General features: G+C 38.3%; 1 protein-coding gene, 1 long non-coding RNA gene and 1 pseudogene across 5 annotated transcripts in view; 1 reads left to right on the top strand and 2 right to left on the bottom strand.

Annotated features, from left to right (window-relative positions):
- LOC306642112 (estradiol 17 beta-dehydrogenase 5-like) overlaps positions 1-254 on the bottom strand; it is a 179,704-nt gene extending 179,450 nt beyond the window's left edge. For all 3 annotated transcript variants that reach the window (XM_079107581.1, XM_079107582.1, XM_079107583.1), the window contains exon 1: positions 101-254. In XM_079107581.1, coding sequence (XP_078963707.1) covers positions 101-184 — 84 coding nt within the window. In that variant the 5' untranslated portion in view covers positions 185-254. The remainder of the gene's footprint in view (positions 1-100) is intronic.
- LOC306642121 overlaps positions 1-27,647 on the bottom strand; it is a 770,670-nt gene that overhangs the window by 276,012 nt on the left and 467,011 nt on the right. The gene's annotated exons all lie outside the window — the stretch shown is intronic.
- LOC306641334 (aldo-keto reductase family 1 member C4-like) overlaps positions 1-27,647 on the top strand; it is a 295,086-nt pseudogene that overhangs the window by 189,906 nt on the left and 77,533 nt on the right. The window lies entirely within an intron of this gene.

Below are 27,647 nucleotides of genomic sequence, written 5' to 3'. Positions count from 1 at the left end.
TCCTAGTCAATTTTCATCAGAGGACTCCAGAAGCAACTCAATTTTAGTGAGTTTTTGGAAGGACTCACAGGAACCAACATACTGGAATATTCATGCTTACCTGTTGAAGTTTGTAGGTGCCTAAGCCCAGTGGAGGAATGAAGTGACCATCACTGAGCTCCACATACTGATGTTTGGAATTCATTGCTGTCTCTCCTCAGTCTAAGCAGGTTCTGCACCTTCTTCTGCCTTCACAGGGCAGATATAACTGGATTTCACAACCCAAATTACTTGTGTAATTGTTAACCAATTGTACTTGCTATCTAATGATTAGCAGTATTTTTTAGGTGGAATGAGATTAAAGAAATATTTGATATGTAAGAAGAAAATTGAAACCAGTTCTCTTATTTCATATGTAACAATTTTATGTAAATTACTACACAGTGATAAAAGTGTGATAGTGTTTAGGAAATCTTAAAATATTATCAATTTTAGCACAGCTGTGTAAAATTTTATGCACTGATTAAATGGAATATTTGAACAATTCAAAGTCAAACATAAATACTTATGAATGAGTTATTAAATATAAAAATATGGGTTTTTAATTCAGTGTAAAATGAAGGGACTATACTATAACAACCAACATAATATATTTGTAAAAGATGCAGGATAAAAAATGAAAGACAGGCAGATTACTCATTGTCAGGTGTCTATCATCCGCCATTTGCCTGCCTCTCACCTGTCCATCACCTGCCTTACACCTATCCATCACCTAACGCAGGAGGTTCACCTCCGGATGGTCTGACAAAAGTCAGCAAACTGATTGCTGACCGCCAGTGGAGCACCAGCTGCCTGCTGTTGCCTGGAAGTTCACTGTTACAGTACCTACAGGTTTGATTACACTTGGCTGCCGCCATTTTGAGACAAAAGCCCGGCCCCTTAGGACCACTGGCCAGACTGATTGAACCCGTCTCCAGGATCCCTCAGCCCAACCAATCACTCCCTGCCTCTGGGGCCCTCACATCGACTGACTGCTCCCTGCCACCAGGACCCCCAGACCAACTGACTGCACCCTATCACCGGGACCCCAGACTGACTGATTGTACCCAGCCTCCAGGATCCCACAACCATGCTAAACACACCCGACATCAAGGACCCCTGCCTGACCAACCGCATCCCGCCTCCGGGACCTCCTTGCTGACCACAGCCACACCTTGAGCTGCAGCTCCCCATTTGCCAACACATTTCGAAGCCAGAACGGCCATCTTGGATAATCCTGGAAGCCATAGCTCCGATCTTTAGGTGGGGAAAATCCCATCCTGAGACGCCTGTGGGAGACTTGAAGCTCATTGTCATGTACCTCTCATGCATCAGGAAACTGAAGACTGGGAGGTTTCATTACTATATGACTGTTATACTGTAGATTTTCTTTTTTCTCCTTATTGAAAAAATTTGTTTTTATTTCTTTACTTTTTTTGCTCTCTTTTGCTTTTGTTTACCTGTTCCTTCAGAGTCTCTCCCTTTTTTGCATGCTAACATCCAATTTCTTTGGATTACACTCTCACCCTTTCTATTATCTAGAAATTCTGTATATTCTTTTCTTGTCCCATTAGCAGCCACTTTCTACATCCCTCTGCATCCTCTTTGTCCGCCATTTGAAACTGCAGACCTTATTGCAAATCTGTTTCTTTTACTGAAGATAATATTTGAACACATTCTGTTTACTATGACAATATTGTTATTGTCCTCATAGGGCCTATTTGGTCTAGGATTGCATAGTGTCTGAATTGGGCACTGCTAATATTGATCTTCCCTTAAAGAAAAAGTTTTGGAAATCTATAGGGCTACTATAAGCCTATAGGGGGAAATCTGCAATACCCCAGATCTGCACTGCTAGAGGGGAAGATACATGAACAACATGAAAAAACAAGGGAAGAAAATGATCCAAACAAATCTAGATTCTATATTAATAGAATCCAGTGACAATATGTTAGAAAAAATTTCAGAAAAGGACTTCAGATTATACATGATTAAGATGATTCATGAAGCAAAGGATGAGATAAGAGAGCAAACGCAGGCAATGAGTGATAATACCAATAAGCTGAGAGAGCACCTGCAGGAAGCAAAAGATCATTTGAACAAAGAGATAGAGATTCTCAAACAAAACAAAACAAAACAAACAAAAAAAAAAACGGAAATTCTTGAAATGAAGGAAACAATTAACCAAATAAAAAACTCAATGGAAAGCATCACCAAAAGACTAGACCACTTGGAAGACAGAACCTCAGACAATGAAGACAAAATATTTAATCTTGAAAATAAAGTTGCCCAAACAGAGAAGACGGTAAGGAATAATGAACAGAATCTTCAAGAACTTTGGGACATCATGAAAAGATGAAATTTAAGAATTATTGGGATTGAGGAAGGCACAGAGATACAAACCAAAGGAATGAACAACCTATTCAATGAAATAATAACAGAAAATTTCCCAAGCCTGAAGAATGAAATAGCAAATCAAATACAAGAGGCTTACAGAACACCAAATGCAGAAAATCACAATAGATCCACAGAAAGGCTCATTATAATGAAAATGCCTAACGTTCAAAATAAAGATAGGAATTTGAAGGCCACAAGACAAAAGCATCAGATTACATATAGGGGGAGACCAATACGGATACCAGCCAACTTCTCAACCTAGACTCTAAAAGCTAGAAGGGCCTGGAACAACATATTTCAAGCTATGAAAGAACATGTTTGCCAACCAAGAATCCTATACCAAGCAAAACTAACCTTCAGATTTGAAGATGAAATAAAATCCTTCCATGATAAACAAAAAATAAAAGAGTTTGCAAATGGAAAACCTGCACTACAGAATGTTCTCAACAAAATATTCCAGGAGCAGAAAATGAAAAACAATAATGTAGGTCAGCAAAGGGAGGAACTACCTTAGAGAAAAACCACTCAAAGGAGAAACCAAGCCAACATAAAAAACAAAAATAAGCCAAATGACTGGGAATACAAATCATATCACAATAATAACCCTGAACATTAATGGCCTAAATTCATCAATCAAACAAATAGACTGGCAGAATGGATTAAAAAGAAAGACCCAACATTATGCTGCCTGCAAGAAACTCATCTCATTGAAAAAGACATCCACAGATTAAAGGTGAAAGGGTGGGAAAAAATCTACCATGCACATGGACTCAGTAAAGAAGTGGGGGTTTCCATCCTTATATCAGATAAAGTGGACATCAAGCCAAAGTTAGTCAGAAGGGAGAAAGAAGGACATTTCATACTGCTTAAGGGAACCATAAATTAGGACAACATAATGATAGTAAATATTTATGCCTCAAACAACGGTGCATCCCTGTACATCAAAAAAATCCTTCTCAAATTCAGGAATCACATAGACCACAACACAATAATTCTGGGTGACTTTAACATACTGCTATCACCAGTAGACAGATCTTCCAAAAAAAATTCAACCAAAGAAACCATAGATCTCAATAACACAATCAATAACCTAGACTTAATACACATATATACAATATTCAATCCATCAACGAGTGGATTCACTTTCTTTTCAGCAGCACATGGAACCTTCTTAAAAATACACCAAATTCTATGCCACAATCCAGCCTTTAGGAAATGCAAAAAAATAGAGATACTGCCTTGTGTTCTATCAGATCATAATTGACTGAGAGTAGAAATCAATGACAAAATAAAAAACAGAAATTACTCCAACACCTGGACACTAAATAATATGCTATTGAGTGAAACATGGATAACAGAAAACATCAGAAGGGAGAAAAAAAAATTCTTAGAGGTCAATGAGAACGACGATACAACATATCAAAATCACTAAGACACATGAAAGTGGTACTAAGAGGAAAATCATTGCATGGAGCACATTCCAGAAAAGAATGAAAAGTCAACAACTAAATGACCTAATATTACAGTCCAAAGCCCTAGATAAAGAAGAACAGAATAACAGCAAATGTAGTAGAAGACAGGAAATAATTAAAATCAGAGCTTAAATCAATGAAATTGAACAAATGAAACAATTCAAAAAACTGACAAAAGAAAAAGTTGGTTCTTTGAGAAAGTAAACAAAATGGACAAACCCTTAGCCACACTAACAAAGAGAAGGAGAGAGGAAACTCAAATTACTAAAATTTGAGATAAAAAAGGAATATCATGACAGACACCACTGAGATATGGAACATAATGAGAAGCTACTTTGAAAATCTGTATTCCAACAAAATAGAAACTACTGAATACACTGACAAATTTCTACAGACATATGTTCCCCCCAAACTGAACCAGGAGGACATACACAATTTAAACAGACCAATATCAAGCAATGAAATAGAAGAAGCCATTAAAAACCTACCATCCAAGAAAAGCCCAGGAGCAGACAGATTCTCAGCTGAGTTCTACAAGATGTTCAAGGAAGAACTCATTCCAATACTTCTCAAAGTTTTCCTGGAAATAGAAAAGGAGGATACCCTACCAAACTCATTCTATGAAGCTAATATCACCCTCATACCCAAACCAGGAATAGACACATCAAGGAAAGAAAATTTTAGACCAATATCATTGATAAATATAGATGCAAAAATCCTTAACAAAATATTGGCAAACCATATCCAAAATCATATTAAGAAAATTGTGCACCATGATCAAGTGGGGTTGATCCCTGGAATGCAAGGATGGTTCAACATCTGTAAATCAATAAATGTAATCCATCATGTCAATAGACTTAAGGATAAGAATCATATGGTTATTTCAATTGATGCAGAAAAAGCGTTCAACAAAAAGCAACACCCCTTTATGCTCAAAACACTAGAAAAAATAGGGATAGTAGGAACATACCTGAACATTGTAAAGGCTATTTATGCTAAGCCCATGGCCAATATAATTCTTAATGGAGAAAACTGAAACCATTCCCTTTAAAAATGGTAACAAGACAGGGATGTCCTCTTTCCCCACTTCTATTCAACATCATCCTCGAAACTCTAGCCAGAGCAATTAGGCAGACCATAGAATTTAAAGGGATACAAATAGGAAAAGAGGAACTTAAGCTGTCACTATTTGCTGATGATATGATTATATATTCAGAGGATCCAAAAAACTCCTCCAGAAAACTTCTAGACCTCATCAATGAATTCAGCAAAATAGCAGGCTATAAAATCATCACACATAAATCTAAAGCATTTTTATACGCAGGCGATGAAAGAGCTGAAAGGGAAATGAGGAAAACCACTCCATGCGCAATATACTCAAAAAAAAAAATAAATAAAATACTTGGGAATCAATCTCACCAAAGAGGTAAAAGATCTCTACAATGAAAACTTCAAAACATTGAAGAAAGAAATTAAGGAAGACCTTAGAAGATGGAAAGATCTCCCATGTTCTTGGATAGGCAGAATTAAGATCGTCAATATGGCCATACTACCAAAAGTGCTATACAGATTCAATGCAATTCCAATTAAAATCCCAATGACGTATCTTACAGAAATAGAGCAAGCAGTCATGAAATTCATCTGGAAGAATAAGAAACCCAGAAGAGCTAAACTAATCCTTAGCTGGAAGAATGAAGCAGGGGTTATCACAATACCAGAACTTCAACTATACTACAAAGCAATAGTAACAAAAACAGCATGGTACTGGCACCAAAACAGACAGGTAGATCAATGGTACAGAATAGAGGACACGGACACAAACCCAAATAAATACAGTTTTCTAATACTAGACAAAGGTGTCAAAAATATGCAGTGGAGAAAAGATAGCCTCTTCAACAAATGGTACTGGGAAAACTGGAAATGCATATGCAACAGAATGAAATTAAATCCCTATCTGTCACCCTGCAAAAAACTCAACTCACAATGGATCAAGGACCTTGAAATCAGATCAGAGACCCTGCATCTTATAGAAGAAAAAGTAGGTACAAATCTTCACCTTGTTGTCTTAGGATCAGACTTCCTTAACAGGACTCCCATAGCACAAGAAATAAAAATAAGAATCAATAACTGGAATAGATACAAACAAAATAGCTTTCTCTCAGCAAAGGAAACTATCAACCATGCGAAGAGAGAGCCTACAGACTGGGAGAATATCTTTGCCACACATACTTCAGATAGAGCACTAATTTCCAGAATATATAAAGAATTCAAAAAAAAACTCTACACCAAGAATACAAATAACCCAATCAACAAATGGGCTAAGGATATGAACAGACACTTCACAGAAGTAGATCTACAAGCAATCAACAAACATATGAAAAAATGTTCACCATCTTTAGTAATAAGAGAAATGCAAGTCAAAACTACCCTAAGATTCCATCTCACCCCAATTAGAATGGCGATTATCAAGAATACAAACAACAATATGAGTTGGCTGGGTTGTGGGGAGGTACACTCATGCATTGCTGGTGGGGTTGCAAATTAGTGCAGCCACTCTGGAAAGCAGTGTGGAGATTCCTTAGAAAACTTGGAATGGAACCACCATTTGACCCAGCTATCCCACTCCTCGGCCTATACCCAAAGGACTTAAAATCACCTTACTACAGAGATACAGTGACATCAATGTTCATAGCTGCTCAATTCACAATAGCCAGATTGTGGAACCAACCTAGATGTCCTTCAATTGATGAATGGATAAAGAAACTGTGGTATATATATACAATGGAATATTACTCAGCTATAAAGGAAAATAAAATTATGGCAATTGCAGGCATATGGATGAAATTGGAGAATATCATGCTAAGTGAGATAAGCCAATCTCAGAAAACCAAAGGATGAATGATCTCACCGATAAGTGGATGATGACACATAATGGGGTTTAGGAGAGGGGCAAGAATGGAGGAAGGAGGGACTGTATAGAGGGAAAAGAGGGGTGGGTGGTGGGGAGATGGAAAAAATAACAGAATGAATCAAACATCAATACCCTATATAAATGTATGATTACGCAAATGGTATGCTGTTACTCCATGTACAAACAGAAACAACATTTATCCCACTTTTTACAATATAAATAAATTAAAATAAAAATAGGAAAGACAACAAACTATAATTTCTTATTCTCTCTGAATAGTTGTTCTCTGACAAGCTTTTTAAACAACTAGACGTTTTGTCACTTCCATAATTTCAATAAATTGCTTACTTATACAAATGGAGAAGCACTAGTCCTTACACACATCCAATTCACTTGGGATTTTGGTTTTAAGACAAATCCCTCCTTTATCACACATTATTTGATAAAATGAACTGTCTTATGCCACACACAAAAACACAGAATTTAAAAGAATGGTTGAACATTATTCAAATTCTGACACTCAAAAAAGGAATCAAAGATTAAAATAGCAAAACAATTAGCCTTTTTAACTTTCTCATTAGCAAAATTCTTTACAAAACTTCTTATGTTGCTTTCCAACAAAATATGTCCATTGTTGATGAGTGTGTAGTGCTGAGAAGTCGTGAGAAATGTGCACCAAAAAATATTGCTATCTCGTGCTGCTTAATGAAGGATAAATTAATGACAGCTCTTGGAAAATATTTTGTAAGATGCAGCAGAAACCTTATGAACTTTCTGAAATTTTGAATTACCAGTGATTGCTAAAGCTTCAGTATATTTTTCAATTCCCAGCTTTTATTGTTTCACTTTTGTATTATAACAAAAGTAATTACTTGAAGAAGGTAAAAAACTCATACCCTGAAAATTAAACAGAAATGAATTTGCTGGTAGAAAACCAGCCCTCTCTCAAACTGCTTTTGCTCAGTGACTCGAACCTCACTGAGAACCCAGAGTCTTCTCTACTGGGTTGAGATTAACTGTTAAAATCTGCCTATCACCTCCTGTAAAACACAAACTTGGATTATGGTGTGTCCTAATTTACCTGGTTTGAATTCTCTGGACATTGTCACCATCTGTCTTCTCTCTGAGGTAAGAATGTTTGTGGTGCTCCTGGGCTCCAGGTGGTCTACTTGGTCATGGTACCTTGTGACCAAGTCTCTCCATGAACGTCCTGGACACAGGGCCAGAAAGCCCTTTCTCCACATCCACCAGACACACTAGTCAATAACCTCAACAAAATCCATGGTGAACTCTGATTCTTTATAGAATCTTGGTTTTGGTGGGGAGATTTGTAGGCTAAATTAAATACAAAAATGTGAAATTGTAAGATTATAGAAATAAAGCATTGTGGCCATATGTAAACATCTATATTATACAAGGATTTTTTTCAATAGATATGAACAATTCTTTGATTTACAAATGATGAATTCTACACAGTTCCTATGTGTCTAAAATATATCTGACCATTCCTACACTGAGAGATAGTTTACCACATGATGGAAAGAACATCTTTCCTATTAAAATCAAGACCAAAAACATTTACTCCTAGATTATACACATATGTTTGCTTCCTAACATCAGGAAAGATGTAAGCCCAGCTCTTTAATTTTTAAAAGCAATTATATTGAGACAATAGCATCTTTGATAATGGTTGGCAAATATTAAAAGAAGAATCTACTATCTCAAAGTTCAGAACAATGACCTTGGGTGGCCCCTCTGATTACCAGTTCTTGTTTCCACTGAGACACACTCTTCCCAAATTTTGTGTTCCATCCACCTTGGCCTGCCATGCACATCCCTGATGACCATCACAGCAGCTTAACAAGGGCTCCAAGTGGAAAGCAGATGGCTCCTCCCTGGGGATTTCAATGTCCAATTGGAAATACAGAAAATGTAAATATCAACAGAGGATTATCACACTTTTCCTGAAATGTTAAGGACAGATGTCATGTAGTTACCATGCTAGGGAAAAGTCTGGTGATCATTGGACTCTTTTCTTATTCTCTATCTATGGAAATCATCTTTCAGAACATTAAATACTCACAAAATGAAAATACTGAATTTATGAAGGCTTATTACCCTAAGTGAGAATCATGTTGAGACATTATGCAGATCAATAACAAAAAAGGTAAGAGTTGCTTTTATTGTTGCATAAACTACTGAATTTTTAAAATTGAGAAACCCTAGGATAGGATGCTTTTGGTTGTACAGGCACAGAAAATTCAATTTGTCTTGCTTGAAAATGTGAGAAAATGGATCCAAAGGGATCATTTGGGGCAACTAATGCTGAGTTTCCAAGTTATTCTATTAGAAATATGAATACTGCATATATATATTATAGGAAAATGTAGTACTAGGTTCTTTATTTGAGATCTTTCTGGGTTTTGATAGAGACCTTAAATATGTATATCACGAGCCCTAGAAATTCCAATGTTCATTAAGGGTATTGGTCTGAAATTTTCTTTCCTCTATGTGTCTCAGTCTGGTTCAGACAGAATATTGACTTCATAGAATGAGTTTGGGAGGGTTCCCTCCTCTTCTATTTCATGAAATACTTTGAGAAGTATTGGAATGAGCTCTTCTTTAAAGATTTTGTAGAACTCGGCTGAGAACCCATGTGGTCCCAGACTTTTCTTTGTTGGTAGGCTTTTGATGACTTCTTCTATTTCATCACTTGAAATTGATCTATATAAATTTTGTATGTCCTCCTGGTTCAGTTTAGGGAATTCATATGTCTCTAGAAACCTGTTGATATATTTGAGATTTTCTATTTTGTTGGTGTATAGATTTTCAAAATAGCTACTTATGTTTTGTATTTCAATCGTGTCTGTTGTGATATTTCCTTGTTCATTCCAAATTTTAGTAATTTGGGCTTTCTCCTTTGTTTTTGTGGCTAAGGGTCTATCAATTTTGTTTATTTTTTCAAAGAAACAACTTTTTATTTTGTCAATTTTTTGATTGTTTCTTTTGTTTCAATTTCATTGATTTCAGCTCTGATTTTAACTATTTCCTGTCTTCTACTACTTTTGGTGTTGGTCTGCTCTTCTTTTTCTAGGGCTTTGAGCTGTAGTGTTAAGTCGTTTATTTGTTGATATTTTCTCCTTTTATTGAATGCAGTCCATGAAATAAATTTTCCTCTAATTACTGCTTCATAGTGTCCCAGAGATTTTGATATGATGCTTCTTTTTTCTCATTTACCTCTAACAATTTTTTAATTTCCTTCCTGATATCTTCTGTTATCCATTCATCATACAAGAGCATATTATTTAATCTGTAGGTGTTGGAGTAGTTTCTGTTTTTTACTCTGTCATTTATTTCTAATTTCAATCCATTATGTTCTGATAGAATACAAGATTGTATTTCTATGTTCTCGTACTTGCTAATATTAGCTTTGTGGCATAAAATATTGTCTGTTATAGAGAAGGGTTCATGTGATGCTGAGAAGAAAGTGTATTCACTCTTTTTTGGATGGTATATACTAGCAATGTCCGTTAACTCTAAATTATTGATTGTGTTATTGAGATCTATGGTTTCTTTGTTCAATTTTTGTCTGGAAGATCTGTCCATTGGTGAGAGATGTGTGTAAAATCACCTAGTATTATTGTGTTGAGGTCTATTTGGTTTCTGGAACTGAGAAGATTTGTTTGACGTATATGGATGAGCCACTATTTGGAGCATAGATATTTATGATTGTTATGTCTTGCTGATTTATGCTTCCCTTAAGCAGTATGAAATGTCCTTCTTTATCCCTTCTGACTAACTTTGGCTTAAAGTCCACATTATCATATATGAGGATGGATACTCCAGCTTTTTTGCTCTGTCCATGTTCATGGTATGTTTTTTCCCAACCTTTCAAATTTAGTCTGTGGGTATCTCTATGAGATGAGTCTCTTGCAGGAAGCAAATTGTTGGGCCTTTCTTTTTAAATCAATCTGCCAGTGTCTGTCTTTTGATTGATGAGTTCAGGCCATAAACATTCAGGATTATTATTGAGATATGATTTGTATTGCCAGTCATTTAGCTTTTTTTTATTTTTTATTTTTTTGACATGACTTGGTTTCTCTTTTACTTGACTGTTCCTTTAGGGTACTTCCCCCCTTTGCTGATTTACATCATTATTTTTCATCTCTTCCTCTTGGAATATTTTGCTGAGAATCTTCTATAATGCCAACTGTCTTTTTATAAATTCTTTTAGCTTTTGTTTTTCATGGAAGGATTTTATTGTGTCACCAAATCTGAAGGTAAGTTTTGTTGGATATAAGATTCTTGGTTGGCAACTGTTTTCTTTCAGGATGAAAAAATTGTTTCCAGGCCCTTCTAGCTTTTAGGGTCTCAGTTGAAAAATCTGCTGGTATCCATATTGGCTTCCCCCTTAATGTAATTTGATTCTTTTCACCTACAGCCTTTAAAATTCTGTCTTTATTTTGTATGTTAGGTATTTTCATTGTAATGTGCCTTTGTGTGGGCCTGTTGTGATTTTGTGTATTCGGAGTCCTGTATGGCTCTTGTACTTGATTTTCCATTTCATTCTTCAGATTTGGGAAATTTTCTGATATTATTCAATTGAATAGATTGTTCATTCCTTTGGTTTGTTTCTCTAAGCCTTCCTTAATCCCAATAATTCTTAAATTTGGCCTTTTCATGATATCCCATAATTCTTGTAGATTCTGTTCATGATTTCTCACCATCTTCTCTGTTTGGTCAACATTGTTTTCAAGATTAAATATTTTGTCTTCAATATCTGAGGTTCTGTCTTCCAGGTGTTCTATCCTATTGGCTATGCTTTCTATGGAGTTTTTAATTTGGCTTATTGTTTCCTTCATTTCAAGGATTTCTGGGTTTTTTTTCAATATCTCCAACTCTTTATTGAAATGATCTTTTGCTTCCTGTATTTGCTTTTTTAACTGTCAATTGATGTGATCATTCAATGCCTGCATTTGCTCTTTCATCTCCTTGTTTGCTTCCCTGATGATTTTAATTGTGTACATTCTCAACTCCCTTTCTTTTTTCTTTTCTTTTTTTTTTTTTTTTTTTTTTTTTTTTTGTCATTTGCAAGCATTTATTAAGTGTACAACACAGTGCTAGTTACCCTATGACGAATGCAGGGAAATTAGCAGTTTACATGTGAGTTCAACAGGGAAAAAAAAAAAAAGTGACAACACACTGCTCAAGACAATAGGAAGATAAATGAATAAGTGTGTGTGCATGTGTGCGCACGCGCATGCGTGTAAATGTGAAGGAATAGACAGCAAAGTACTAAGCCACGGTGAAGTGCTGTTGGACGGGAAGGCTTTTACAATGGCTAGCTTTGAGCTGCATCTTGAAGCAAGTGACAGTTGCGGCAGGCAGAAACAGAGACCTGAGGGGTCAATTTGGAACTTGAACTACTTTTTTTTTTTTTTTTTAATTTTTTTTTTTTTATTGTAAACAAATGGGATACATGTTGTTTCTCTGTTTGTACGTGGCGTAAAGGCATACCATTTCTGTCATCATAAATTTACATAGAGTAATGTTGTTTGATTCATTCTGTTATTTTTTTCCCTTCCCCCCACCCCTCCCACCCTTCTTTACCCTCTATACAGTACTTCCTTCTTCCATACTTGCCCCCCTCCCTAAACCTAACTCTAACCCTAACACTAACCCTTCCCACCCCCCCCATTATGTGTCATCCTCCACTTATTAGCGATATCATTCCTCCTTTGGCTTTTTGAGATTGGCTTATCTCACTTAGCATGATAGTCTCCAATTTCATCCATTTGCCTGCAAATGCCATAATTTTATCATTCTTTCTGGCTGAGTAATATTCCATTGTATATATATACCACAGTTTCTTTTTCCACTCATCAATTGAAGGGCATCTAGGTTGGTTCCACAATCTGGCTATTGTGAATTGAGCAGCTATGAACATTGATGTGGCTGTATCTCTGTAGTATGCTGATTTTAAGTCCTTTGGGTATAGGCCAAGGAGTGGGATAGCTGGGTCAAATGGAGGGTCCATTCCAAGTTTTCTAAGGAATCTCCACACTGCTTTCCAGAGTGGCTGCACTAATTTGCAGCCCCACCAGCAATGTATGAGTGTACCTTTCTCCCCACATCCTCGCCAACACCTGTTGTTGCTCGTATTCTTGATAATCGCCATTCTAATTGGGGTGAGATGGAATCTTAGGGTGGTTTTGATTTGCATTTCTCTTATTACTAGAGATGTTGAACATTTTTCCATATGTTTGTTGATTGCTTGTAGATCTTCTTCTGTGAAGTGTCTATTCATTTCCTTAGAACATTTGTCGACTGGATTATTTGAATTCTTGGAGTAGAGTTTTTTGAGTTCTTTATAGATTCTGGAGATTAGTGCTCTATCTGAAGTATGATTGGCAAAGATATTCTCCCACTCTGTAGGCTCTTTCTTCGCATTGCTGATAGTTTCCTTTGCTGAGAGAAAGCTTTTTAGTTTGAATCTATCCCAGTGGTTGATTCTAGATTTTATTTCTTGTGCTATGGGAGTCCTGTTAAGGAAGTCTGATCCTAGACCAACAAGGTGAAGATTTGGACCTACGTTTTCTTCTATAATCTGCAGGGTCTCTGGTCTAATTCCGAGGTCCTTAATCCATTTTGAGTTTAGTTTCGTGCATGGTGAGAGATATGGGTTTAGTTTCATTCTGTTGCATATGGATTTCCAATTCCCCCAGCACCATTTGTTGAAGAGGCTATCTTTTCTCCATTGCATATTTTTGGCACCTTTGTCTAGTATGAGAAAATTGTATTTATTTGGGTTTGTTTCCGTGTCCTCTATTCTGTACCATTGATCTACCTTTCCATTTTGGTACCAATACCATGCCGTTTTTGTTACGATTGCTTTGTAGTAGAGTTGAAGATCTGGTATTGCAATACCCCCTGTTTCACTCTTCCTGCTAAGGATTGCTTTAGCTATTCTGGGTTTCTTATTCTTCCAGATGAATTTCATAATTGCTTGCTCTATTTCTGTAAGGTACGTCATTGGGATTTTAATTGGAATTGCATTGAATTTGTATAGCACTTTAGGTAGTATGGCCATTTTGACAATATTAATTCTTCCTATCCAAGAACATGGAAGATCTTTCCATCTTCTAAGGTGTTCTTTAATTTCTTTCTTTAGTGTTGTATAGTTCTCATTGTAGAGGTCTTTCACCTCTTTTGTGAGATTGATTCCCAAGTATTTTATTTTTTTCGAGGCTACTGTGAATGGGGTAGTTTTCCTAATTTCTCTTTCTGAAGATTCATTACTTATGTATAAAAATGCGTTGGATTTATGGGCATTGATCTTGTAACCTGCCACTTTACTGAATTCACTTATGAGTTCTAAGAGTTTTCTGGTGGAATTTCCAGGTTCCTCTAAATATATAATCATGTCATCAGCGAACAGGGATAGTTTGAGTTCTTCTTTTCCAATTCGTATCCCTTTAATTTCTTTGGATTGTGTAATTGCTCTGGCCAGAGTCTCAAGAACGATGTTGAATAGACGTGGTGAAAGAGGGCATCCCTGCCTTGTTCCAGTTTTTACGGGGAATGATTTCAGTTTTTCACCATTTAGAATGATATTAGCCATGGGCTTAGCATAAATGGCCTTTACAATGTTAAGGAATGTTCCCACTATCCCTATTTTTTCTAGTGTTTTGAGCATGAAGGGGTGCTGTATTTTATCAAATGCTTTTTCTGCATCTATTGAAATAATCATGTGATTCTTGACTTTAAGTCTATTAATATGGTGAATTACATTTATTGATTTCCTGATGTTGAACCCACCTTGCATCCCTGGGATGAAACCCACTTGATCATGGTGCACTATCTTTTTAATATGTTTTTGTATGCGATTTGCTAAAATTATGTTGAGAATTTTTGCGTTGATGTTCATTAAGGATATTGGTCTGAAATTTTCTTTCCTTGATGATTCTCTGTCTCGTTTAGGTATCAGTGTGATATTGGCTTCATAGAATGAGTTTGGGAGGGTTCCCTCCTCTTCTATTTTATGGAATACTTTGAGAAGTATTGGAATGAGCTCTTCTTTAAAGGTTTTGTAGAACTCGGCTGAGAACCAATCTGGTTCCGGACTTTTCTTTGTTAGTAGGCTTTTGATGACTTCTTCTATTTCAGTACTTGAAATTGGTCTATTTAAATTGTGTATGTCCTCCTCGTTCAGTTTAGGCAATTCATATGTCTCTAGAAACCTGTTGATGTCTTCGAATTTTTCTATTTTGTTGGCGTATAGATTATCAAAATAGCTTCTAATTATGTTTTGTATTTCAATTCTGTCTGTTGTGATATTTCCTTGTTCATTCCGAATTTTGGTGATTTGGGTTTTCTCTCATCTTCTCTTTGTTAGTGTGGCTAAAGGTTTATCAATTTTGTTTATTTTTTCGAAGAACCAACTATTTATTTTGTCAATTTTTTGTATTGTTTCTTTTGTTTCAATTTCATTGATTTCAGCTCTGAGTTTAACTATTTCCTGTCTTCTACTACTTTTGGTGCTGTTCTGTTCTTCTTTTTCTAGGGCTTTGAGCTGTAGTGTTAGGTCGTTAATTTGTTGAGTTTTATGTCTTTTATTAAATGCGCTCCATGAAATAAATTTCCCTCTAAGTACTGCTTTCATAGTGTCCCAGAGATTTTGATATGATGTTTCTTTGTTCTCATTTACCTCTAAGAATTGTTTAATTTCCTTCCTAATATCTTCTGTTATCCATTCATCATATAATAGCATATTGTTTAATCTCCAGATGTTGGAATAGTTTCTGTGTTTTACTCTTTCATTTATTTCTAACTTCAATCCATTATGATCTGATAGAATACATGATAGTGTCTCTATCTTCTTGTATTTGCTAACATTAGCTTTGTGGCATAATATATGGTCTATTTTAGAGAAGGATCCATGTGCTGCTGAGAAGAAAGTGTATTCGCTCTTGGTTGGATGGTATATTCTATAAATGTCTGTTAAGTCTAAATTATTGATAGTGTTATTGAGATCTTTGGTTTCTTTGTTCAATTTTTGTCTGGAAGATCTGTCCAGTGGTGAGAGAGGCGTGTTAAACTCACCTAGTATTATTGTGTTATGGTCTATTTGGTTTCTGAAATTGAGAAGGATTTGTTTGACATACATGGATGAGCCACTGTTTGGGGCATAGATGTTTATGATTGTTATATCTTGCTGATTTATGCTTCCCTTAAGCAGTATGAAATGACCTTCTTTATCCCTTGTGACTAACTTTGGCTTGAAGTCCACATTATCAGAAATGAGGATGGATACTGCAGCTTTTTTGCTGAGTCCATGCGCATGGTATGTTTTTCCCCATCCTTTCACCTTTAGTCTATGGGTATCTTTTTCTATGAGGTGAGTCTCTTGCAGGCAACATATTGTTGGATCTTTCTTTTTAATCCAATCTGCCAGTCTATGTCTTTTGATTGATGTATTCAGGCCATTAACATTCAGGGTTATTATAGAGATATGATTTGGTTTCCCGGTCATATGGTTCATTTTTTAAATTTTATTTATTTATTTGTTTGACACAACTTGTTTCCTCCTTTATTTGACAATTCCTTTAGGATAATTCCTCCCTTTGCTGATTTGCTTCTTTGTTTTTCATCTCTTCCTCATGGAATATTTTGCTGAGAATGTTCTGTAATGCTGGCTTTCTTTTTGTAAATTCTTTTAGCTTTTGTTTATCATGGAAGGATTTTATTTCATCGTCAAATTTGAAGGTTAGTTTTGCTGGGTATAAGATTCTTGGTTGGCATCCATTTTCAATCAGGGCTTGAAAAATGTTGTTCCAGGCCCTTCTAGCTTTTAGGGTCTGGATTGAAAAATCTGCTGATATTCTTATTGGTTTCCTCCTGAATGTAATTTGGTTCTTTTCTCTCGTGGCCTTTAAAATTCTGTCTTTATTTTGTATGTTAGGTATTTTCATTATAATGTGCCTTGGTGTGGGTATGTTGTAATTTTGTGTATTTGGAGTCCTATAAGCCTCTTGAACTTGATTTTCCATTTCATTCCTCAGATTTGGGAAGTTTTCTGATATTATATCATTGAATAAATTGTTCATTCCTTTGGCTTGTTTCTCTAGGCCTTTCTCAATCCCAATAATTCTTAAATTTGGCCTTTTCATGATATCCCATAGTTCTTGTAGATTCTGTTCATGATTTCTTACCATCTTCTCTGTTTGGTCAACTTTGTTTTCAAGGTTAAATATTTTGTCTTCAATGTCTGAGGTTCTGTCTTCCAGGTGTTCTATCCTATTGGATATGCTGTCTATGGAATTCTTAATTTTGTTTATTGTTTCCTTCATGTCAAGGATTTCTGTTTGTTTTTTTTTCAATATCTCTAACTCTTTATTGAAATGATCTTTTGCTTCCTGTATTTGCTCTTTTAACTGTCGATTGGTGCGATCATTCAGTGCTTGCATTTGCTCTTTCATCTCATCTTTTGCTTCTCTGATCACTTTAATTATGTACATTCTGAACTCCTTTTCTGTCATTTCTTCTGCCATGCTGTCATTGGGTTTTATTGATGTAACATCTAGATTTGTTTGCAGCATTTTCTTTCCTTGTTTTCTCATATTGTTCAGGTGTCAGAGGACCGCTGAGATATTGCAGATTTCCTCTATTGACTTACAATGTTCCTGAAGATTTCTATATATATCCCCCCTTAGCCTTCAGTAGGCTGAAGTCTTGGAGGAAGTTGATAATGCGGTGCTCCACAAGGAAGCTGCCTCTCTAGGAGTGGTGGCCTTCAGGTGGGGTATAATCCCTGCTAGTGGGCAGAGGTGCCTCCACTTGTTGACCAATGGTCATCCAAAGGGGACTTAGGCTGCGGGCTGAGGCAAAGCCTGTTTGGGCCTGAGTCTCTGGTTTTACCGTCCTTGTGGGGAAACCTCACCCGGCAGGGAAGACTCACCCGGTGGGGAGGTCTCATTGGTCAGTTCCCTCCTAGAGGTTCCCCTCAATTTACAGCTACCGCCTGGGCTGGGCTGCCTTCCTCTGCAAAGTTCCAGGGGCCCGGCCCTACCTCCTGGGCCTGGGAGCCTCACCCTTCGCAGATGAATCTCCTTAGGGTGCCCCTCCTCAGAGAATCTGCCCGCAGACCTGAAATCTTCGCTCCGCCCTAAGCCTGTCTCTGTGCGACTCTTCCACCAAGAAGCCTCCTAGATCCTGGGACCCTGCTCTGCAACTAATCACCTGGCTATGCAGCCCCTCCTCTGAGCAGCCACCTGGGGCCCCGAACAATCGCTCTGAGTCCCAGAGACCCGCCACACGCCTCTTCCTCCAGACAGCCGCCCAGTATTCCGGTGCGGTCACTAGGAGTCCAAGAAACTCACTTCGTGCCTCCTCCTCCCACCAACCACCCCTAGCCCTGGGCAATCAATCACTCCGAGTCGAAGTGACCCTCCCCGTTCCTCCTCCTTCTCCAGATAACCCCCGGGTGTTCAGGAGCAGTCCCTCTGAGTGGCTCTGAATCTACGTGACCCGCTGCACGGGTTCTCTGGGCTTCCGCCCGGAGCTCTGGTGCGGCCACTCAAGACCAAGCGACCTACCACGCTTCTCCTCCAGGCAGCCCCCCTGTGTTCAGGAGCTGTCACTTTAAGTCCAAACAACTCACCACTCACCTTCTCCTCTGAGCAGCCGCCTGGAGCGCTAATGCAGTCACTGCGAGTCCAAACGACCCGCTGCGCTCCTCTTCCTCCTCCTCCTCCTCCTCCGGGCAGGCCCCAGCCTTCAGAAGTGGTCTGAGTCCAAACAGCTCGCCACGCAGCCCCTCCTCTGGCAACCGCCTGTAGCTCTGGTGTAGTCACCTGAATCCAAGCGGCCGCGCTCCTCTTCCTCCTCCTCGTCCTCAGGGCAGGCCCCGGTGTTCAGAAGCAGTCGTTCTGAGTCCAAACAGCTCGTCGTGGAGCTTCTCCTCTGGCAACCGCCTGTAGCTCTGGTGCAGTCACTCTGAATCCAAGCAGCCACGTTCCTCCTCCTCCTCCTCAGGGCAGGCCCCGGTGTTCTGAGTACACACAGCTCTCCTCGCCACTCCTCTCCTGGGCAGCCACCAGAGCCCCAGTGGTTGCTCCGAGTCCCAGCGCTGTGCTGAGCGGCCTCCTTTACAGCGCTCCCAGTTGTCTGAGTTCACTGCTCCAGCGGGGGGAGGGGTGTCTCACCGGCAGCTCTACTTCACAAAGTTCCCTGCGTTCCAGGATCACCATCCCATCTGGGACGCCTTCCCAACGGGTGAGAGTCACCCGGCTGCTTTGAGTTGGTCCCAAGTGTCTCAATATCTCCTCTTTTGAATCCTGAGTCCTGGAGCAACATGGAATGCAGCCACCCTCTAGGCCGCCATCTTGAAACCCTCTCAACTCCCTTTCTGACATTTCTTCTGCCATCCTGTCTTTGGATTTTATTGCTATACAATCTAGGTTTGTTTTGGACATTTTCTTCTGTTGTTTTCTCATATTTCTCAGGTATGTACTCCTCTAGTAGTGAAACTGTGGGATATTGCAGATTTCCTCTATTGACTAATATTGTCTCTGTAGATTTCCAGTAACTCACCTCTTAGCCTTCTGTAGCCTGAAGTCTTGGAGGAACTTGATAATGTGGTGCTCCACTAGGAAGCTGCCCCTCTAGGGGTGATGGCCTTCAGATGGGGTATATTCCTGGTCAGTGGGCAGAGGCGCCTCCACTTGTTGACTGATGGTCAGCCAAAGGGGGACTAGACTGCAGACTGGGGCATGTCTGATCTGGGCCTGTGTCTGTGGTTAACTGCCCTGGCCGGAAAGGCTCCCCAGAGGGGAAGACTTACCTGCTGCACAAGTTTTGCTGGGCAGCTCTCCTTTAAGAAGTTCCCTTCGGTCCGGAACTACCACTTGGACTGGGAAGCCCTCCTCTATGATGTTCCCAGGGGTCCTGACCTACCGCATGGGCTGGAGATCCTGGCCCTGTCAGGGATTCCCTCGCTGAGTGGCCCTCCTCTGCTATGTTCCTTTGGGACCAGAGCTACCACCTGGGCCTCGCACCCTCAATCTGAGTGGAAGTCTCTAGCTGTGTGGCTCTCCTCTGCAATGCTCCTCATTGACTGGATACTCAGCTCTAGTAGGGGAGTCTCACTGGGCCACTCTACTCCACAAAGTTCCCTGCTATTTGGGACTACTGCCCCATCTGGGGAGCCTGATCACCCGGTGGCTCTGAGTAGGTCCCGTGTCTCTCAATACCTCCTCTTCTTGACTCCTCAGTCTCATCAAAGGTCTTTAGTCTCTGTTAGTGTCTCAGAAAGGGAGCCACCCTTCCAGTGATTTTGGCCACTCCCTCAGGAATAATTCAAAATACCTGCACCAGCCTATAAAGAAGCCTCTGGCTAGCTCTGTGATGCAGGTGGGCTGGCTCATCTGCTGTCTTGCTCGGCATGGTGGTTGGGTGGGGTTGCTCTGTGATGGCATCTGCCTTTGGCCTGGTTGTTGGGAGGGTTGGCTGCCTGCTGCCTAGTTCCACAAGGCAGGTGGGTTGGGTGCCTGCCTGCTATCTCCACGATGCAGGTGGCCTGACTCACCCGCCAGCTCGCTCCTCAACTGTGACCCACCAGTGATGGCGCCATCCTGGGTGCATGAGTCAGGCAGGGTCACTCAGTCATGGCATCTTCCTTTGACCTGGTGGCTTGGCAGGTTGGCTGCCTGCTGCCTAGCTCCACAAAGCAGGTTGGTAGGGTGCCCGCCTGCTACCTCTGCAATGCCAGAGGCCTGACGCACCTGCCAGCTCACTCCACAAATACGACCAACCAGTCCAATTTTTTTTTTTTTTTTAGTGTCCTTTAGATTTTGTTGTAGAGGTCTTTCACTTCTTTTATGAGATAGATTCCCAATTACTTTGTTTTATTTATTGTGGTGATTGTGAATGGGATGGAGTTCTTTATTTCTCTTTCAGGAGATTAAATACTGACTTATAGGAATGCACTTGATTTTTGGCTATTGATTTTATATCCTGCTACTTTGATGAATTCATTTATTAGTTATAGAATCACGTTGGTGGTAAGAAAGTTATTTGAAAAAGAGGTAGCTCCTCTTTCTAGTTTGGATATTGTGCAGTCTATTTCCAGACTGAAAATGATGTCAACAGACAAAACAGGGAATAGCCAGGAGGAGATGAGAGAATGTCTATATTCTCAGGGACACTATCCAGAGAGTATACTCTTTCTGATCTGGGGATTGTCTAGTCCAACATTTCACCCATCATTCTATATGTTAGATTTCCTTGTGACTTAGGAGATTTCTTTCTAGGAATGCAACCTAACTGACAAAAATATCTTCAAACATGTTGTAACTAAGATTGTTTCAGTTTTCTTTAAAATATCAATCATGACTCCAGATATGGCATTGAATAAAGTGCAAAAAGCTCCTGGTTGTCTGCAGAATATAATCATCAAAAGAAGATCCGGTACGATGAGCGCTGGCTCAGGAAAGGAAAGGGATCGAGAAGAAGGGAGTGGAATATGGGGAGCATGCGGAAGTACCCGGGGAAAGACATCTGCCATTTATGCTGCTTCCTCGTGTGAATACGCCACAGCAAGAAAATGTCAGACCATCCATAACGAACATGTACATGTACATGTCACATTGATTAAAATAACAGTAGAAGAGGGGAAATCAGGGTAGTAGAGGAAGAAGTCAGGAGGAAGGCAAGGAGAGGGAAGGTACTGAGGCATGAGGTTCACCAGATGTTGCATGCATGTGTGAATTTGGCATTATAAATCCCAATATTATGTCTAATTTTAATTCCCTCCAGAAAAAATAAAAATCAAGCCTATTTCCTAAACAGAAAATGATTCAACTCTCCCCTCTTCAACCTTCACATATCTGACCAATCAGGTTGTTTTCCAGGCTGGTTCCCCTCTCATCTGCTTGACAACCATCAGAAAGGAGAACCTCATTCCCCAGTTTCCAGGACTTTAGGTCCTGGAGCTGCCAGAAGGGAGCCCTTAGACTGCTGCTCACCTTGGACGTGTGTGCTTCATCTCGCAGACTGTGAACCATGAGCTAAATGCAAAATGTTTTCTGCTTACTCCGTGGGTTAGAGAAACACTTACTAATAAGTGTCAACAGCTACTTCTGTAGAACCTGAGAACTCCTATCTTCTCCTATGCCAGAAATATGACATCACCTCCTCATCCCTGCTTGGAGACATGTAGCCAAATTTGTGCTTACTCTTAATGAGTCAAAACAAACAAATCTTCAGCATAACAGAGCCAGTGCAAGGTAAGACTCTTGAGGATAAACATTTCACTGGGTTCAAAGTCAGTGCCTTTTTCACTGGATGGTGAACTTTGCTGTAGTAGAATGGGAATTGATAAAAAGCACGTTTTAACAGGAGTGATGTGTTCAATCAACAGCATCTGAGCCATCTTCCACATCTCTATCCATGTGGGAGGTACTTGCAGAAGTCATGACAAAGGTGTCCATGTTAATATTCATCAGCAAATGCATATCTCAGATGGTCAGTCATACAAATATAAGAAAGAAAACTGTATCATCGACTCAGTGACTCCATTTCTACAGGGTTAAAGAAGTGACACCTACACAGCTTCATTATATTTCCTGAGTGGTTGGAGAATCTGCCATTCCTACTTTCAAGAAAATAGCTTCATAGGAAATGTTTATTATTAAAAATTATGACTAAATTATTCAAATTCTATTCCCAATTCTAGAATAGAAAAAAAATAATTCACAGAGATAAGAATGCATTCATATTCATATTCATTCATTCAAGGGAGATGAATAAATTATTGACTGATAGTCAATCTACCAAAGCAAAGAAATTCTTTCTTATTTCATATAATCAGTTAAAGCGGAAACAGATTGCACAATATTTATTTACTTACCTTTGGTGGAGCAAGTCACATCCATTTATGTCATGTTTAGTAGAAAGACAAGTTCAGATATTGACCAATACAGAAAGTATTTTATGTGTTCAGCGTATTGTTCACAATTTCACTTCATTTCACTAATTCATTAATTATTTGCTTACTGGCCATCACACAGGACATGGTGGTAGATTCAGACATGGAAAGACTGTTGAGTATAAGGGACACTTATAAATCCCAGGAGCTAACCATATCATATTTAGATCTCTGTATCAGAAAAAAGTCACAGAAAATCATTACTTCTTGACGTATTTAATAGGCAACAAAAATTGGCAACTGCTTGGTACTGTCACTAGATATTATGTTCCCACTTGGTCCTTCATTTTTATCTATATTAAAAAATATTAGTAATGATAACAATATATCTTCCAATACTTAAGCACATGTAATCATCTATTCTATAATCCCCTTTCAAAAATCATCACATTTAATTGTACTTTGAATTATAATTCTGACAGGTCAAAAAAACATATATAATGTGAAAATAGTGGGATGACTATCAAGTCGTTCAACAAAGGTGTTTTCTCTGCACACTCTTCCCTTGATTTTGAAACTCTCTTTTCAAAAACTACTTTATGCTCTGCATGGAGATGTCAACATTTTTAAACTCAAAACCAAGTGTTTTCTGAATAACCTCAATTGAAAACTTTGACAGCCAAATGCAATATCTGAGTTCTGATCAAATCTGCATTGAAAAGGAAGGGAAGACTTGAACCTGAAACAACCAAAAGCAACATATGTACCAAAGTTACCTATGACTGCATAGCAAGATATTGCAAATTTCTGTTCAGGTCATCTAGATGTTTCATGCCTTCTTCAGTCAATTGGAAATCAAGAACCTATCACAGAAGTAGAAAGTTTTGAGCATATGTAGACTACCTATTCCCAATCCTGGAAATCCAATGAAATCACATGTTTGCAGAAACATTTAAAATATCTGAGGGGTCCCTAAAACTTATTGAAGACATAAATCAAAACACTCAAATGATCAATCGTTATCAGGTGAAAATAAAAAAGAAGTCACTTTTGACATGTAATATATTTAAACTGCATCAACTACAGAGAAAATGAGATCTGAAAAGGAAGCTGTTGCAAAATAACATTAACGTTATTCTGAGATTACAGTGTCATGTACTTAAAGGACCCAGGAAAATCTAGATGCAACATTGACAATGATGTAAGATAACTGTATAAATTTCAAGGATGCAGTTTGATTTTACATCCTACCAATGGAAAGTTAAAACTCCAACAATGATTTTTGTTCAATAAGTCAGGAACAGTTAAAGTACTAATTATATCCTGTTCAGAAAAAGAAAGGGGATGCCTTAAAGAGAATCTCTATGTCTAAATTTAAAATATTTTACCCATGAGATGAAATCAATATTCACAAATTGCTAACACACTCAAAAGAATGGATACTTAAGTCTTTGTAATATCCTTTAAAAGGGGTGAGAGAGTAAATACTGATAATTTAAAAATTGATGAGTTATATAAATAGCATCGACTGCATTCTTCTTTGAACTTTGGTATACACTTGGGAATTCTCAAAGTGAATATGTATATCTAAACATTATCAAAATTATCACTGCTGTATGAATAAATTTATTTGAACTTAAACAAATGCCTTCATTGAGACACTTGCAGCAATATGTTAAAAGTCTGGTTAAATATTACAAACTAATATCACAATCATGGCTTAGAATCTTTAATGATTCAAAGTAGTTTCTCTCCAAAATAATGAGTTCCAATGCAATACCAAGCAAACAATGACAATCTGGGAAGAGATTGATAAAGTGATTCCAAATTCTTTGTATGAGATCAGTCTACAATAGCCAAGATATTTTTAAATGAGTGAAGAGGTAAGGAAATGCTTTGTGATGTAGGGCAGAAAACATAATTTTCTACCACCATTAAGATTGAAGTTTCCTGGTCATTAATATTTGATAGAGACTCTACATCTTTTAGCATCAAATCAGTCTTTAATTAAAACTTTAATGCCAATCTTTGGTACACATACATATTCTTGTACACACATGTGTAGGTAGATAAAGGTCACTGTTAACCTGTGTCATCACTGAAACACATAATTGCTGGAAATCAAGCCCATGTGACCGTAGAATTTCCCAGTGAAGGGAACACATTTCCACAGGGAGTTTATAGGGACAGGAAAAGTAACATAAGGCAACTGGAAGACCTCATTAGAACTGAAAAAATCGTTTTAACTCACATATAGATGTATGTGTGTGTGTGTATATATATATATACACACACACGCACACATATATTTATATAATTAAACATAGAGATAATTTAATAGAATACAGCTGAGCACCTAAAGGTATCCATTATACCTGCCCATGTAAACGCTATGTAAATAGATGAATATAGAGTTTTGCTCCACTTATTTCATGAAGATTGAGTGTGTCATCCTTTAGATATATATATAGCAACATAACCATGAGTCATCATATGAATTTGACAAGATAACTGTTATGAGCACTTCTATTCTAGCCATGGTTTAAGCTTTATCCACAAGATGAAAATGCAAAACAAATATATGAAAAAGAGGTTCTCTGTGCTGTGTGGGGTTAGTACCAGCAGGAGTGACCACACAGGAGTTCACAGTTTGAGAATCGGATAATGCTTTCTGCTGAAATTGTGGATGTAGAAATTGTTATCTTTAATGGAGTGGAACATGAGGAAACTGAGGAGAAGAACTGACGACAAGGAGGACATGCAACTCCTGCCTCCAATACAGTGATGTCTGATTCCCTAAAGAGGACACAGGAACGTTTTTTCTGGTTGTCAATACCTTGCCCCATTATCTTTACTATTTTCCTGTTTTTAACAATTTAGCCAGGGTTGTTGTCATTTCTTGACAGCGTTTCTTTTAACAGTTCTCTCTTGCATTTATATTGACAGAGTCCATCGTACAAATGACTCTTCACAACTCCTTCCTCCCAAGGCAATAGAGATGTGTAAGGGTGCAGGATTGGCCAAGTCCATTGGGGTGTCCAACTTTAACCACAGGCAGCAGGAGATGATTCTGAATAAACCAGGCCTCAGGTCTGAGCCTGTTGGCAAACCTGTTCAGACCCCTGAGCATCATTGCCATCTCTTATTCAATTCCTTGTTTCTCCACCACTTCCAGATGTCCAATTTTCCTGTCTTCCAGTTCTTTTGCCTTTGGGAAAGAGAAGAATCTAAGATTAGTGCCACTGTCTTGGTGGGTGTGCAGGAGTCTCAATCGTTATCTCTGCTGGGTGATTCCTTAGTGACAATGAGGGGTAGATCTTAGGGCTTGGTTTAGGTAGGGATCTGGGGATGTAAATGTGATCAAGGAAGAGAGAGGTTGTTCATTTAGGGGCAAGGTGTGGTTTTCCTTGAGCCATAAAGGATGACCAAAGACTGGATGGTGAATGTGTTGTAGAGGAAATTGTGTGTAGAAAAGTAGGCCAGAACACAAGAATGAGGGGTGAGCAAGAAATGAGCAAAAAGAGATCAGTGGTTAGGGTATGTGAGGAGGTAGGGTGCCTGAGTTTTTTGTTTCAGCTTTATAGACCCAGACGCACAGTGATAGGAAAAGTAGAGTTTTTGAAAGTTATAGAACTAAAAGAAGTTATTTGGTTAGGGTGACACTGACAGGGTATGAAATTCACATTCAGGAAAATTAACCAGAATATATAGTTGGCATTCTGCCTGAGATCCTGTTACTTAGCTTTTTGTTCATGTTTTCTGATATAAGATCAACTGCGTAATAACATCTATTGTGTGCATGATTGTTTGCTCTAACTTTTTCATAAATTTTAGACATGGCTTGTTTGGCAAGTAGAGCTGATAGAATTCATGAATTTCCTATATGTTGATGCAATTATATAAATTCTAAATATGAACATTAAACATTAAAAACATTTTCAGTATTATTTTTACCCTAAATTGTTTATCACAAAAACAGTTTTCAAACATACAGAAAATGTGAGAGCACGATACAAGACTTCCATATTTTGCACTCTAACTAAAATGGTTGACTTTTGAGTTCTCTGTGAGATGTTGATTTTTGTGGGTATATCTACATTCACATGAGTAATACTTCCCAAAATCTCTGCAGTTTAAGTTGTAGACTAGACTACTCACTGTTAGACACTTCAGAGAACATCTACGTGGAATAAAGATTATGTCTGTCCTAGCAAATTTCCATTTCTATATCTGAACTCAGTAGTTAAGTTCCTCCCAATGTCTAAATCCAGTCTGTATTCAAGTTTCCCCTTGCTTTACTGAAATATCATGTATATTTATACTCCTTTCCCAGGGTGCAGATCTGGTTTATATGTTACGTTGTGTCATGTTTTTTAAGTTCTTTTCACAAAAAAATGTTCACCAATGCTTTTCCACATATTATTGAATCAGGATTTTAATCAAACTGTCTTTATATATCAGTTTACTTGTTCTTAAATTTCCATTGTATGTCAGTTAGGAGTTCTTATTGCAGATCAAAGGCATGGCAGTGTGGTCCTCAGTAACTGGCTTTTATTCAAAAAATTTTTGACATGTTGCTCAGTGTACTAGGGATGTGGAGAGAAGAGGGAAAAGAGGACACTCTCAAAGGAGAGAGTGAATCCTCTAAAGAATGCAAAGGGGGGGGCATGCCTCTCCTGCCTTCCAGTTTTATTGGGAGTCACATGTAATAAATATTTCATAGTTCTGCCCAGGTGCACCTCTGGACTGCTGACTGACAATGGGCTTACCTCAGTTTACAAGTCTTCTTTGTGAATGATCTTACTCTTCAGAGAGAAGACTTTCTATTCTGAGTGACTTTGTCCCACACTGGCTGACTGAAATAGGAACTCGTTCTTACTTATTGTGGTAGGGGAAATTATTCTAAGCTGCCTCAGTTGGAACC

Source organism: Sciurus vulgaris, assembly GCF_902686455.1.
Source record: "Sciurus vulgaris genome assembly, chromosome: 12".
Classification (NCBI taxonomy): domain Eukaryota; kingdom Metazoa; phylum Chordata; class Mammalia; order Rodentia; family Sciuridae; genus Sciurus; species Sciurus vulgaris.
Note: the sequence above shows the minus strand (reverse complement) of the source record. Positions and strands in the feature narration are given on the sequence as shown.